The following is a 17,009-nucleotide window of genomic DNA, read 5'->3' on the forward strand; positions in this document are numbered from 1 at the left end:
TATATATATATATATATATATATATATATATATATATATATATACATATATATATGCGAGCAAGCACACATAAGTGCAAATATACGAACCATTTTTGTGAAGGAGACTTTCAAATTCCAATAATTCAGAAACTAATCATAGAAAGTTGATAAAATTGCAAACTTTTCATATAAGAAACACAAAAATTACAATATTAAAAATTTAAGCAAATTGATCGAAAACTTTTTTTCATATGAATCATGCGGCGTCCTTCTTGTTAATAACAAAAAACTTGTAGCAAATATTATATTTCTCTTCTGTAAAACTCTGTAAAATTTTTATTTAAAATATTACATACCGTTTGTTTTAATTCAGCATATACTTGTTCAGATAAAAATGTAGCGGGCTTTAAATGTTGGGATTGCTGCAAATCGTTCTGTATATGAGTGATTCCGTGAGTGTTACTTGAGCTGGACAATATTGGCACGTTTTGAAGACAGGTTTGGGGCAACGCAAGATCACCCAGATGAGAAATTGGCACCACGCTCGATAAGTAATTTTGACTTGATGACGAATAGATCTGCGTCTGATTGGAAGCAGCCTTGGAAATATTGCAATGTCCGTGCTGGGAGAATTCGCTCACGCTCTTGTCGGAAACATGATTGGCAGTCGTTTGAAGTAGATTAAAACCGATATTATGAAGATAATTCTGACTCCCATCAGTTAACGAGTAAGCCTGGGTTTGATTCACTTTAGAAACATTGGCTGCATCGCACTGAGGATAATTCCTGGCATTGGAGATGCTACTAATGACAGTCTGTCGCAAATTGACAACATCTTGGTCAACGCCCAATGAATTTTGAAGATAACTTTGGTTGTTTGACGAACAGACTTGTATTTGGTTAAACGCGGTCTTGGCGACATTGCAAGGTCCGTGTTGAGTCTCGTTCATGTTGTCGGTAATATTATCGGAGGGTCCTTCAAGCAGATTGATATTATCCTGATTGACGTGCAACATGTTTTGAGGATAATTCTGATTTGACACACAATCTTGTGTCTGTATAAAAGTAGCCTTGGTAACATTGCAAGAACCATACTGATTTTGATCGTTTATATCACTACCGGAAGCATTGCCAGTGATTTCTTGAACCTGATTATTAACGCTCGCTTGGGACACCGAATCGGACATTAACATCTGGTTAGCAGCCGAACTGACCAGACAAACATTTGGCTGTTGGGATAGAGTTTGTGTTTGCTGCCAAATTTGGTTCACTATAGCCTCAGTGGCCAATTCTGACACAGATTGGTCATTATGGAGTCGCGGTCTTTGAACATTTATGCTCTTCAGCTGCCAGGAGTTCTGCACTTTGCTAGGTGGCGTCGATGAAGCGTTTGCTCGATCCATTGTCGCAACTGGCGATCTCGGTTTTCCCTGTGGTGGTGGCTTCAATGCCGGAATGATTGACAAAGGCCTAGCAGCATCTTCCATCGTTGAAATTTGCTGCTGAGTAGACGTATTCTGTTGCAGCTTCTCTAACGATGAGCAGTTCAAATAATTCCCGGAAACAATTCCCGGCTGTTGGCGTTTATCGTTGCTAGCGTTCATGTTCTTCGTTGCTTCCTTCTCGCCCAAATGCTTCTCCAACTCGGCCAAAAAAAGCGGATCCAGTTTCTTGACAACAGCGGCAACTTCTTGATGATCGGAATTAACATTCAAAGACAGCTCATTCATGCTCTGCGCAAGCTCGCAATTGGACTTAGGCTTCGGCGGACTCACGTTCGGGCCAAGGGAAGGAGGAAGAGGAGGAGACGGTGGAGTTGGAATAGCGAACGACGATGTGGGTCTACTGTTAGAAACATTAACATACGTCTGCGAGGTGGAAGTATTTCGCAGATCCTCCGGCCAGGTAGACCAATTCGATCCACATGGGCTGACCTTATCTATTTCGCTATAGTGATTTGCAAAGTCGTTATCTTTCACGTTCACATTCAAATTTAATGGGTCCTGCTGACACCCCTTGTTTAAATTCATCGAGTAATGCCGAGTCTCCTGGAAAAAGAATAACAAAATAAAATAGTATACAGATAATAATAGTATAAAATACAGGTAACTAAAAATTAATTAATTTATTTTTAGTTATAACTCTTTTCAATTCACTTAAATAAATTATTTTTCAAAAATTTATGCAAATTGTTTAAAAAAAAGTTATTAATTTTTAAATAACTTTAACATAAATTCTGTGAATGTACATACCAATATTTTTAGAAAACCATGTTATTGTTAACCTCATAACATAATGCAAATATAACAATAGTTATGTAACTGTTGTTTTCTTGATTCGTTTGAAAAATTTTTTGCTTTTCTTTCGTTTAGCCAAAAAATAATTATTTCGATAGAAAGTTGATTAGATTACAATCAAGTTCGTGTTACAATCCTTAATGACACTTGCCGTTTTTGCTTTAGAAGGGATGTTTTTAAGGATTATATCCGCAACAAAAATAGAAATTACTTGGATATAATACATAAAAAAAGCATTTAGCATACGTGATTAATTTATCCAGTTTTGCAATTTTATAAGAGTTATAGAAAGACTCTTTGCCTTACGAAGAAAGCCCCTTAGCGAGTGCAAAAATTAAAATTACTTTGATACCAAAAGCACACAATTAGAGTCCTAGACTAGGTTTATACGGTGCGGACGGTTTGTAATCCGGTTTAATAACTACTGTATACTATCCGATGCAAAATTTTTCTTCTTTTGATCATAATGATCATTTAAATATGAGCTTCTTCGATATTTAAACTACAACTTTTAGTATACAATATACACTGCTAAAAAAAATTAGGGAATTACTTTTCTCTTAAACTTTTGCCCAATTTTTAAACTGTAATTATTACTCAGCGATAAATAATTAACGTAAAAAAGTTTAAATAATGGTTTTACAGGGCAAACTGTCTACTATAAAGTGCTTATGTTTAATTTTCACTCAGGTTAGTACTCAAGAGCGTGGTCAACTTTGAATAAGGATGTATTTGAAATATCCAAAATCTTGAAATTTGCAGTCTTCCACCGCCTAAAAATTTCGCCAAAAAAACTGACGAACATAATCATTATTGATACCAAAGTACGGACTCTGCCTTTTCAAATGGAAAAAAAACCAAACCTGTCCTACGCCGATTATTTAGCGAAATATCGCAATTCAAAGTAATCTCTATTTTTTATTATTTCAGCGCGATTTCACCGCCAGCATTTGCGTGACCTGATGTGCACGGGGAGGTTGCTTGATCGGATTTTGCACATCATGTATGTATGTGTATGTGTATGGAGTGTACATACATGTATATGTGTGCATAGAGGTTTTTTTTAGTAAGAAGTGTTGCCACCTTTTCGCCGTATCACCTCGCGCAATCTTGATTTCATATTGATACATTTTTTTACATCAGATTGAAGAGGCACTGCGTCAAATTTGGAATAAAATTTCTCAATTTGATGTAAAAAAAAATGCATCAATATGAGATTAAGATTGAGCGACGTAATACGGCGAAGAGGTGATAACACTCTTCTTATTAAAAAAAATTATAAATAAATAAAAATAACAAAATAAAAAACTCTACATGTACACAAACACATGTACATTCCATACACATACACATACATACATGATGTGCAAAATCCGACCAAACAACTTTCCCGTGATGCACATCACATTACGCAAAAGCCGGTATCGTGCTAGAATCATAAAAAAACAGGGGTTACTTTAAATTGATATATCTCGCTAAATAATCAGCATAGGGCAGCTTTTTTTCATTTAAAAGGGCAAAGTCCGTACTTTGAGATAGTATCAATGATTATATTCGCTAATTTTTTTGTTAGGCGGAAGACTGCAAATTTCAAGATTTTGGATATCTTAAATACGTCCTTATTCAAAGCTGATCACGTCTTGAGTATTAACCTGAGTAAAAATTAAACAAAAGCACCTTATAGTAGAGAGTTTGTCCTGTAAAATCCTTTTAAAATTTTTTACGTTAATTCGCTGTTTGTGGCAAAAATAGGCACAAATTTACTGAGAAAAAGTGATCCCCTAATTTTTTTGAGCAGTGTATATCAAAAATTGTTTCAAATGTTTAGAGTATCGAAATAGATTCATATTTAAATGATCGTTATGATTAAAAGAAGAAAAATTTTGGATCAGATAGTATACGGTAGTTACTAGGCTGAATTCCGATATTTACTGTCAGGAACTGTCAGTACTGAACATCTATAGTATACGTGACGTAAAATATAGAAAAATATAGATATTCAGTACTGACAGTGAATTATATCGGAATGTAGCCTAAATTGGATTAAAAGCCGCTGTGTAAACGTAGTCATATATAAAGAGAGAAGTGACTCCGGCGTCACGATTTCTGATTGGTTAATGCCCCCACTTAATTGAAGCAGCCATATTGAGACCGGAGAATGAAGTTAATATATTTCGATATTTACAGCTAGCATTTGGGCTGCATTTCTATATTTACTGTAAGTACTGAAAAGTGTGACGTAAACTATAGATTTTCAGTACTGGCAGCGAATATCGGAACTTATTGTTTAGGTTGCCTTATTGTTTAGGTTAGAGGTAGTGGAGTTTGATCTGTTTGACAGAACTGGAGCGGTCCCAATATGGCTGAAGGTGAAGGTCCGAAGTCACTTCTGTCTTTATATAGGCTCTACACACAATTAGAGTATAAATCTCTATATATTTCTTTTGTAAATTAACTCGTTATTAATGTGCAGAAAATTCACTGTCTATCTTAGCCTTCCATAAAAACAATCTTTTTTGTCTAAAAAAAAACGCAAAATTTTTTCAATAATTTTTAAGAAAATGTAAATAATGCATAATCAAAAATTATATCGTTAAATTTTTGTTATGTAGACGGATTAACAGGGGAGATGTATTTAGTTCTATAAACTGTCTACTAATTTAATATATATATCAATATTGTACAGCTATGTGTAGTCACATGTAAATCATTATGAATGAAAATTAATATTAAATTGCAATTAGATAGACAGTTGCTAAATGAAATACACGAAAGCTAAAGTAAATGCGTCGGTAACATTACTAACAATATCCAAAGCCGTTTTTGAAGCATCCATCATATTTTCCATCATATGAAGATGCGAGTTGCCTTGAATATTATACTTAAGGGGATGCTGGAGCCGTCTGTTTTACCGGCATTTTTTGTCGGCACGTAGCGTCGTATTAATTTGACAAAATTAAAAATCCTTCTCCAGAATTGCAGTACATACATTAATGATTCGGGGGAACTCTGATTTTATATAGAAAACAAGAAAAAATTACGGAAGTACAGATTTCCTTATCCTACTTTTATCCCAATATGGCGTCTCGAGTTGCGGCGAGCTGTCAGCTCGTCACAAGATGTATTTCATATAAGAGATATACCATTGGTACGAACGCGAAAACAAGTTTCCCCGAATTGCACAACAAGAAAAACATCGATAAACCCTCCAAATCAAGATTTGGAAGCGTAATATAAAAATATAATGTCGACATGCATCGTGCGTATGTGTGCGTGCAATGTAGCGTGCTATCCTTGTCTATATCTTTGTCTATACAAGGACAGATATAGTTCGCCAGTCTTCTTTACCGACGCCGATCGAGTTCGGCTACGGCTCCAGCATCCCCTTAAGGCTGTATAATAACAATAGTAATATATATATATATATATATATATATATATATATATATATATATTATATAATAACATTGTAACAATAGTTAACTTTTAAAACATTCAAAATATTCAGAAAACTCGTGATTTTAAATAATATTTGGTCTGAATAATAATTACATTTTAAACTTCGAAATTTTTTTATCATTACGAGTAATTCGAAAATGTGTCTCCAATACATCACTATAAGAACGTACCTCTGTATCAGCAGAATTAAGGACAAAACAATTCACGGTATCTTGAACATTATCTCCTCCCTCTTGATCGCTCACGTTTCCATACGTCTGTGTCTTCAGATAACAATTAGCAACTTCAGCAGGCACATGACTATAATATCGCGAATGTGGTGGCTTCATGAATACCGCAGAAGTATCAAAAGGATCAGAATACGCAGGAGCCACGTTACCAGGAAAATTAGCATATGTTCTGCCTTCCTCATCCTGCCAGGAAAACCTCTCGACATCGATAGGTTCATCCAGAATGTTAATTACTCGTTTACATGAGACCTTTTGATCGTAGATGCTTGTGTTTGCCGATTCCTCGGCGGACAAATCGATCAGAGTATCTTCTTGGCTAATGTCTGAGGTCGATGACACTTGCGAGACCTTGATAGGGCTCGACCTAGCATCGTTGTGCAATTTCGTGTAATTGAATTGTTTTCTGGTACGTGGAGTACCACAAGAGAATTTCTTTTTTATCTGATTGTCAGCCGAGGCAGCTACCAATACATCCGGAGGATCCATTGGATTTCTTAAATATACATCGTCGATGTAAACGGGACTGCCCCAGCTCTTGCCAAAGGGCGCTCCATGTCCTGTATGAATGAAAGAATTCTCCAATGGCTTGCTAATGTCTTCTGGCTGCTTTCGGCGCATTGGATCAACCAGACAACGCGGAAAATGCGCTATTTGAAAAGTTCGCTGATTCTGACCTTTCCACCAGTAATTTTCCGGGCGCCCGTCGATGATTGCAATTTGGTCTCCCGTCTCGATGGACATTTTGCCGGCCTCCTCGAAGGAGGTTAGAGCCTTCATTACAGATGGCACCATACTAGTCAAGGACTCTTTCAACGAAGCAAATGTCGGTCTCTCTGAAGGTTCTCTCGCCCAGCAACGAAGCATCAGCTCATATATATATGGAGGCATTGCTTCTGGCTCGTGAAGCCGCTCGCCTTCGCGATCGATTTTACGCAAAATTTCGGAACCGTTTAACCCCAGCCAGGGTTCCTCGCCAAACGTTAACATCTCCCACAGTGTCACACCAAACATCCAGACGTCTGACGCGTGACTAAAATGTCGAGCCTTGAGCGACTCGGGGGCACACCAAGGAAAAGGTACTTTTTTATGTTCCGTCATGACATAGCAGTCTTCTTGTTGAGGAAGCGCTCTCATCAAACCGAAGTCGCCGATTTTGATTTTATCGATGGTACTCAGCAGGACGTTTCTGCATGCCAGGTCGCGATGTAGAAAACGCTTCGCTTCTAGATACGCCATACCCGTAGCAACTTGTAACGCATAATTACAGAGCGTGAGAATCGAGATTCTGTCGCATTGCTGTCGTAAATAATCAAGTAATGCGCCTAAAGGCGCGAGCTCAGTCACCATCATCATCGGCTGCGACAACACCACACCATACAATCTAATAAGATTATGATGATCCAAAGTGTGCATTGCCTGAACTTCCGAAACAAAGTCTTCTATAACACTCGGCTGTGTGAGGGCATCTGCTTTGAGGACTTTCACAGCGACGGGCAAAGTTCGTCCTGAAGGAGAAGTCCATTCCCCTCTTCTCACTACACCAAAGCTTCCATCGCCTAATTTAACGGACAGTGTCACATCTTTGTCTTGTATGAGACATGTCAGCACCGAGGAAGTTTCGATCGGCTGCGAGGATCGCTTGTTGCTTTTACTGCTGCCACCAGGTTTAATTTTGGTAATTAAACTCTTCTTCCATTGAGCGTTTCGTCTCTTCTTTACCGCATCCAACAGACGTCTGACGCCAGGTTTACCTAGACCAATCTTCTCCAAATCTTCTGCTTGGACGTAATCAAAATGATGCAGACGAGTAATCTGTAAATCGTCTCGAATTCGTGTAAAGAACTGAGAGAGCTGCACATCATGTAACAGTTCCTGAAGCCACTCTGTACCTTCCTCGTCCGCCATAATAGCTGTATTTCTTTATTTACTGAGATATCTTATACTCAGAAATATATGGATGTCTTCAATATGTATAGGAACCTAAAAAAGAGATATAACAATTAGATTTGCGTCGATACCCTTGCATGTTTGATCGAGGTATCCTACTATTCATATATTTTAAATTTTATAATCTATCCATTATAAAGAGCCGTGACTGGATGTTCGTGTCGATAATAATATTTCAGTGCGAATTTTTAATAAGGGAGATCGGGGCGAAGTCGTTTTTGCAATTATCTCGAAATATGTGTTGTGTAAACTCGCCATTAATAGTGTAAAGGCGGCTTATGGTGCCCACGTGACCAACGGAGTTTAGTGAGGTTACGTACCATGTTGTGATTGTTATCGAAGCAAACATGTTTTCGCAGGTCGAAAGTGAAATTTCTTCCGCGTCGAAAGTTTGTAATATCTTTAGTATTTAGTATTATTGTCTCTCCAAATCTCAAAGTAAGTAATTCTAAAGAGTAATGCATGCTGAACACGCGCGAATCCAGTGTAGTTTTTTTATTTTCATTGATTTCTTTTATTTTATAAGCGACCAAACCTAAAACTTGTGTTCGGGGCGAAGTCGTGACCAAGCCACCGGGGCGGATTAGCCCTGGTGATTTCACTCTATTTTCCGTTGCAAATGCGTCATTGTATTTCTCAATTGCAGGAAAATGGTACGCACGTACCATCGCAAAACGGCTGCCGTCGACAAGGAGCAGCTTGTGGAATCCTGGTAGGACTATGACGATATATGACATCCCTGGAATCGTGACTTAAGGCTATTCTACAATTGCGTAAACGTAGGGTTGTAGGAGTAGGAGTAAGAAATTGACCAATCGATTATTTTTCTCAAATACGACTGTGATTGGTCAATTTCTTACTCTTACTCCTACAACCCTACGTTTACGCAATTGTAGAATAGCCTTAAGGCACTGCCACTTGCCGTAACGCATCAAAATATTGTGTCCGGATTTGAATGCACTGGAATTTCTCCATTCAACCCGGACATTTTCCAGGAATACGAATTTTTGCCGAGTAGCATTACGGATAAAGAGAACCTTCTACTTCCGCTGGTCCCGAAGAAGCCAATCTTAACGCAGCCGATCCGGGTACATCAATCGAACCTGACACAGCCGATCCGGATACATCAGCCGAACCTGACGCAGCCGAACAGAATAAAAATGAATTCGATTTCACGGATTCTTCCATGTCCCGTCGTGATGATACACGGAACTTGAGCGCGACGCTTGAAAGTATTCAAGCGTTTTCTAAAGCCGCTCCAAGGCAGACAACTCTAAGGCACTCTAAAGGACGAAAACGAAGAACGACCGCCATCCTTACTGACTCGCCTCAAATTAAGGAATTGGCGACTGAGCAGGCAGAGTCAAAGCGGAAGAAAGATGAGAAATCTGCTACAAGGAAGAGAACGACAAAATCGACCATTACCACTATGCCGAGAAAGAGAGGCCGGCCCCAAAAAAATGCTACGCAATCAGAACCGCAGCCTTCGACGAGCAGTGGGCGAAAAACGGAGTCAGAATCGTAGCCTTCGACGAGCAGTGGGCGAAAAACGAAGTCAAGAAAATTAAATAATATGTGCTGCGTATGCTCGGACATGATAGAAAACAGAGCTGACGGAAAAAATAGTGCATTTCGTGCAGGCGTAAGGCACACAACGAGTGCGTGCGCTCGTCAGACTCTGTCTTTAAATGTTTTAACTGTTTTAATGATACTGATAGCAAAAAAGAAAATTGATTTTCTTGATAAAATTATTATTTTTCTACTAAAAAACATTGAATAAAGTGTATTCTATTATTTTTTATGATCAAAATGATGTATCTTTATTTAAAATCCAGTCCGAGAATGAATACACGACTCCGTCCCGGTGGTGTAACGAATTTCTCCGCCCCGTGAATTTTGACTTCGATTTTTGCACCTTTGTCGTTTTTATTCTATACCGGTTGAACAAAGCGACGTAGACCAAAAATGCCTGTATAAATTTTGTAGCTAAAGGTTCACTCTTTACAATAGTATGTTATATTTCACTAAAATAATTTATTTTGTTGTTAAACATCGGCACCGAAAAAAAGGGCCGAGTTCGCCCCGGTTTTTCCTACTTATTCCAATTCAGTGAACTAGGGGTGAAGTCTTAGACTTCATAACATGCAACAGGAAATGTTGCTTGTGTGATAAAGGACATAATAAAAAAGATCACGATTGTCGCAAAAATTTTTATGGAAGTGCTAAGGCTATGGAGCCATATTCTGCTAACAAATTGGTTAATGAGAGCTCTGTGTTAAAATCAGCAAATTTAGAGGTCGGTATTGTCGTTGGTGATAATGACATTAGAAAAAACAGCACACATAAAATTGTTAAATTTTTCGATATTAATCATACTTCAAAAGGCGTTAAGGCTCCTGGGTAGTCACCCGCGGCCATATTGGATTCTTACTATCGAGGCGAGGAAAACACCTAATTTTAAGTTGCGGTATTTTCCGAAATAAAAAGACATTTCAATAAAAAATCACGACAGATCGTTTCAGCACACTTCAAAAATTGACCCGATACTATCCTTTTCCCTCGACAATAAACAAACAGCCATAAAACGCAGCCTAAACATATGGAAAACAAGCCGTTTGACGACTATCGAAAGGAGTGGTGAATGTTCCTTCCGCATATATATTTCTTGCAAATCTTACCATACGGTCAATTTTACGAGTTTCACGAATACGTTAAACGTTAGAGCACAAGTACAGAGCGAATAATAAAGAAATATACCGCAACTTAAAATAAGGTTGTCAACATGTCACAAGACAGAATTCTCCATTGGAGAGAGTGAGATGAGAGAGTTCTTATTTCTGCCGCGACGGTACGGCGCCACCGTCAACGCAGAGTTCTCGGCTCAGGGACCAGGAGCCTTAAGAGCATACTGTACAAACTTTCTACTGACAGAAAGACCCTGACAAGGAACTTACAACTGATTCAATCAAATATCTACATTGTTGTTTTACTTGTGCTTTACACTAGCACAAAGAAAATTTGTTAGAATTATCAGGTGCGATTAAAAATATTCCTTATCACGCATTCAATTATCATGAAAACTGTGGAAACTGGTGTGGTTTTTTAAACAATTCTGAAAACACTATCATCATAAAGTCATTTCCGGAGGAATTAAAAACAAAATTCTCTTCAATAAATTAGAACCCAGCAAACACAAACTATAACCATTATATAACACAAAAGTAACATGTAATATAACTACAGTAATGTAATATATATGTAGCAGTTATGCAACCTTTTTTGTACCAGTAATATAACTGTGTTTTGTAATAGTTATATTGCTCTGTTATTGATTGGTGACACACAATAACAACAATATAACGTCAACATAACACGTTCAGAGATATATACTGACAAAACATGCAATATATTAATATCCATAGGATTTATTATTTATATAAATATAAGTTATATAAACAAGACCGCGGCGTCTTAAAATATTATATTGTACGTACAATTATAAAATAAGCCAAAATATGTATATTAACAATAACATAAAACATACTTATATAAGACTAGAATTCAGACTATGACCGGCATTGACTCGCTTTTATTAATTCGTCTTAAGTATGTTTTAAGTTATTAAAATACATATATTTTGGTTTATTTTAGAATTGTACGTATACACAATTATTCTAAGACGCCGCGGTTTTATTTATATATTTTATATAGAACTCAACAGTTGGTATTTGCCGAACGCGCTCATTGCCATGCATTGCATGGTGACAGAGGTTAGGAAGTATTCCATCACGTTTCGGCCGGGACAGTCGCGCGCTCGCGGATCCGCGGATCATATTAATCAGATCCAACAAGCAACGTAAGTGTCGCTTCCGAAAGTATTCCTTCGAAAGAAGGAGAAACTGAGCCACGAGAAACCGCAAAAGCATCACCAGAAGATACTGCGGCGATAGACAAATCAAAAGAAGAGGTTAGGTTACAGGAATCGTAGAAGCATCGGTGGGAGCCATCATCGAGCAACTACGACACCACCAGCACAATCGGCTGCGAAAAAAACCGCTACGAGTTCTCCAGTGATCGATACCTCGCCGGATCGTCACCCGCGCACGACGGCAGGCTATCTAGTACCGAGACGCCGCGCTACCACTCATAGCGTTTTTTCTTGGCTGCACTACCGCCCTGCACTGCCCTGCACTACCCAATAGCGTTGCACTAATGTTGCATTAGTGTTGCACTAGTGGGCGATAGTGCAGCCAAGAGAAAACGCTATCACTGTTATAAGTCTCTCTCTCTTTCTAATTTATCGTTGCGTGTCAGACGCGCGCGTTTTGATTGGGATAATGTATGGAGACGCATGTTTGACGTGCGTTATAACGCGCAGAAACGCATGCATAAACAACAAGGGTTACATTTGAGATAGAAATAAAACATAATGTACAACCAGACGCGCGCTATATATTTATTTATTGGCACTATATATTTTTTAATTATATATATATATATATATATATATATATATATATAGGTTAGGTATATACAAAATATATACAGATAAATTTTAATAATTTGTATAGCAATTGTACAAATGTGCCACATTACTTCTTCGTGTTATACACGAGTATAACACAAATTGTATAACACAAATCAATAAATTATTTATGCTATCAATATTTAAACGGTCACAAAAGGAAATATCAAGGAAATATTAAGAAAATTATATAATACAACTTGTAACTTAATTTTATCTAACACCATGTTAAGGGAGAATATATATTTTTGATGTTAATATTATACCACTGAGGATGGCTCGGACAGGAACCGAAACGTTTGGATTTTTGTAAATCGAGGAATAAATCACATTTATATCTGAACGCACCGTGATCCGCGTTGTGACCCTTACAGCCCTTTCTACTTATATTTTAGATAAAATTAAGTTACAAGTTGTATTATATAATTTGCTGTTGTTGTATTATACTATCTGCATAAAAGATATAAATTTTAACTTTACAGTTATTATAGATACAAATAACTTTGGGCATTATATGGCTATTTCAAATTTCAATACTAGATATGTAACAGTATTTCGGTAGTATATATATTGTAGTTATATACATTTTCGGCAATTAATATAGCAGTAACATTAAATTAGAGTATTTTATATAATTTCAATATAATGCGTTATATTGCTGTTATGTCCACACAATGTCACATGAATGGGAAATTACAATTAACATATATATAACTGAAACCTCCAGGTTACATTGCACGTTACATTTCGTTTTATTACGCCAATATAACGGTTACATAACTGTGTTTGCTGGGAAGTACTCTTTTCACAATTGTCAAGTAATTCAGAGAAATTTGTGGCTGGAGCGTCGAGTCAGGCAAACGAAAGCCTAAATGGTGCTATGTCTGCCATGCACTGAGAAAAATGTCCAGCAACATTAATCGAAAAAAAGCGTTTAATTACTCTTTCCGATATATTTCAAACGGATTTGGAGCTGTCGGATGAAGTAATACATGCCTTTATCCAATAAAGTGTAATTTCCGATAATATGTAAATAGAAAATGAGTCGCCGTTTATTTGGTCGTTCAAATTTCGTCGGATTAATATCGAACATTGATTTCATCGGAAAAAAACGTATTTTATCTTCGTGAATTGTAGCAAGTATATGTCAGAATACGTCAAATATGCAAACATATGTGCCTCAACTAGGCTTAACAAGGCACAAACTCAAGAATTTAAACAAAGGCGAAATATTTTGCAAAAGCAACGAACTCAATTAAAAAAATCGAAAAGAAACAACAGAGGGAAATGCGTATAAAACAAATTTAAGTCTTTTGGATATAAGTGCAAGCAAGAAAGATGATAATATCGTCAGTTCATCTAAGTGTATTGTACAAAAAACATTTACGTCTACCGCGTATACCATTGTTTTTTTTTATTTAGAAACTTCTGGCTTGCACTTACATTGTAATATGCTTTAAATTGCTATGTAATGCGGAGTTACAACTTTTAACATGTATATAAATCCAAAATACTTCTATACCAAATACTTCTATATCCAAAATACTTCTATACCAAATACTTCTATACCAAAACGAGTATAGGAAATCAACGGTTTATCTTGGGTCGAAGACAAACTGTATTTACATGGATTAAAAGTGCAATCGTATCTATTAAAATTAGTTTTAGGAGAGATGTTAAACATTCTGAAAAGTTTCGATAAAAAGTGCATTCTAGTAGCACATAACTGCACTTTTGATGTTCCACGTTTAATATGCAGTATTAAAAAGTCGCCTTTATTAGAAGATTTCAGTGATGTTATCATCGGTTTTTGTAATACTCTATCATTAATTAGAAATCAGATTCCGGAAAAACGAAAAAAGGACAATGTACGTTAACTACTCTCGCGGAGGAGCTATCACTTCCTGTTGAAGGTGCACATGATGCTAGTCACGATGTTTATTTGTTAGAACAAAGGACCCCACCATAATCATATGTATTTTGGGTTTCGGTGAAATTAGCTGAAACTTTGGAAATAAATAGTTTATGTGATACTGATTAAAAGTCACAAGAGCAATATTAATAAAAATCAACCGTTTAGATGCTATTATTGTTCAAAATAAAGTGTTATTTCAATACTATTGTGGGATAGTGGATTTTGGTGAAATTGACTGAAACTTTGGAAATAGATAATTTATGTGATGCTGATCAAAAATCATCATAAGCATGATCCCCAAAAATCAATCTTTTAACCTCCATAAGCCGTTGCCCTTAATAACTATAGTATAACAGCAACAACATCACCAGGCCTATTGTGCAACTAAAAGTATTTGAGTAAGTGCGTATGTGTGCGTATGTGCATGCGTGCGTGTGTCTGTGTTTGTATGTCTGACCTATAATACAATGTAAATAAAAATATATATGTATTATATTTTGTGTTATGTTTGTGTTCGTATGAGTGTATTCGCGTGACTGTACGTACGCGTATAAGCGTGCGTATTTTGCTGTCGGCATTGGCGTTATCCAATGTGCAGTAATGTGCACCGCGGGGAGGTTGCATGATCGGACTTCGCACATCATTTGGCCCTTAAGATATTCCTTTCACGGAGGAGCATATTTTGTAGGCGCTTAAGCAGGGCCTCAGAAAACTCTTGTATATTGCATTAAACTTATATAAAATCAAGTTATAATTGATTATTATGTTTAATTATAAGAAAAAAGTAAAAATATTATGTGTATTTAGAAATTTTTCATTTTTCGGTAAATTTTACTGTCAGAACAATATGGCAACGCTGCGCTTTTTAGGGCGCCGATTGTAAAATGTGAAGTTGATAACAAAAGTGTCAATGTAAGTGTCAATTTCATTAATCAAAGAATATTGTGACATTTTCTTTTTATCAAAGAGAGATTTTATAATAATAATGAGTGATAAGAAACATAAAGTGAGGAGTAATGTGGGCAAAAATAAGGGACAATTTGTGAAAATAAAAGTTGATAATAAATCGTACGTGATGAACTGAAGTGTGATATGAGCGCACAGCTTGCAGCGTTGCCAAATAATTCCTTGAAAATCGCCATTAAAAATATTCATCTATAAACCACATTTCAAGTCTGTAACTTTTAACATAAATATTTTGTTTAAATATTCGGTGACTCTGTATTTTTATCGGCACTATCGAAAGTATAGAGTTTAGCGAATATGTAGCGCAGTTAATATTTAATATCTTAAAATATTTGATAAACAAATTATTACATTGAAATGTAGAAAATCGACTTTTTCGATAACGTCACATATAAAATATCGAATTTTCAAAGTCATAATTCTTCTTTATATGTTCGGTAATGTGGTTTAATTTTTTTCTGGCGTAAAGATATGCATTTTAACTCTTTCGTACCAAAAAATCAGTTAATTTTTAAGACTTTGGTGTCATGAAAGGAATACCTTAAAAGAGCCGATTTTTACATGTATGTTTGCACTCGCATGTATATGCTTATATGCGTATATGCGCGCGCGTATATATATATATATATATATATATATATATATATATATATATGTGTGTGTGTGTGTGTGTGTGTGTGTGTGTGTGTGTGTGTGTGTGTGTGTGTGTGTATGGGTGTGTTGTGTTGTGTGTGTGTGTAACTGTATTGTAACTAACGTTAAACTAAAAGGCCTATTTTGTAAACGTTAACAATATCAATTATATGTGTTTTGCGCAGATGTAATATGCCATGGAAAAGAAGCGCAAAGCACGTAACGAATATCGTTAACGTTTACAGAATTGGGATCTGACATTCGTCGCCATGACATCTGGTGGTCGAAAGTGAAAGCAGTGAATGGTAACAGGGTTCGTGGCATTGTACAGGCTTGACGTGCGGTCATACTGGCTTTGCGTTACTGGGCTTTGTATTTTTATTAATATGGAATTTTCTCCGCATTGTAAATTTACGAGCAGAATTAAGTGTTCAGTTCGCGGTTGTAAAAGTAAAGTTAATCGTAATTTAAATGTTCGATTTTATCTCTCGAAAATTTAATTTGGCAGTTGAATTTTTTATTTTATTTCACCTAATGAGTAACAGCAAGTAGTTTACATGTTAAACATATATCATCTTATATCAACTTTTAAAATAAACTGTATCACATTAACATGTTAACATTAATATAAATATATACTCATTCTTTTAACTTTTTCTATATCTTATAATCCTATATCTAATGACTTTCTATGTCTTATAACTTTTAACCCTTTTCTATTTCTGAAAACTTTTGTATATAATCTTTTATATAACCTTTAATCATTTCTATATCTTATAACTTTTAACTCTTTTATAATCCTATGATTTAATGTTTTCACTAGTATCTTTTAATTAACTTTTAGTTCTTAAACAGATTTCACGCAACATAATGCCATAGTATACTTTTTAAAATTTTTTTAACATTGTGGTAAGAAATATTTCATTTCGATTTACCCTTAGAATAAATAAATTTTTATCAAAAGCAGAATATATTACAAACAAAGTTGACTTTAAATTGAGCACTGCCATTCCTAATTGCACCTGTCCATAATATCAATGTTTTTCTTTCAAATAA

At 36.0% G+C, this 17,009-nt stretch overlaps 1 protein-coding gene across 2 annotated transcripts in view; it reads right to left on the reverse strand.

Annotated features, from left to right (window-relative positions):
- Positions 1–63: 63 nt before the first annotated feature.
- The window catches only part of LOC112458619 (tyrosine-protein kinase sid-3-like), a 30,734-nt gene continuing 13,788 nt past the window's right edge, over positions 64–17,009 (reverse strand). For both annotated transcript variants that reach the window (XM_025022357.1, XM_025022364.1), the window contains 2 exons: positions 5,908–7,947; positions 64–2,029 (listed from right to left, as the gene is read on the reverse strand). In XM_025022357.1, coding sequence (XP_024878125.1) covers positions 284–2,029; positions 5,908–7,872 — 3,711 coding nt within the window. In that variant the 5' untranslated portion in view covers positions 7,873–7,947 and the 3' untranslated portion in view covers positions 64–283. The remainder of the gene's footprint in view (positions 2,030–5,907; positions 7,948–17,009) is intronic.

The sequence above is a fragment of the Temnothorax curvispinosus genome, unplaced genomic scaffold, assembly GCF_003070985.1.
Source record: "Temnothorax curvispinosus isolate PA1 unplaced genomic scaffold, ASM307098v1 QBEX01000860.1, whole genome shotgun sequence".
NCBI classification, from domain to species: Eukaryota; Metazoa; Arthropoda; class Insecta; order Hymenoptera; family Formicidae; genus Temnothorax; species Temnothorax curvispinosus.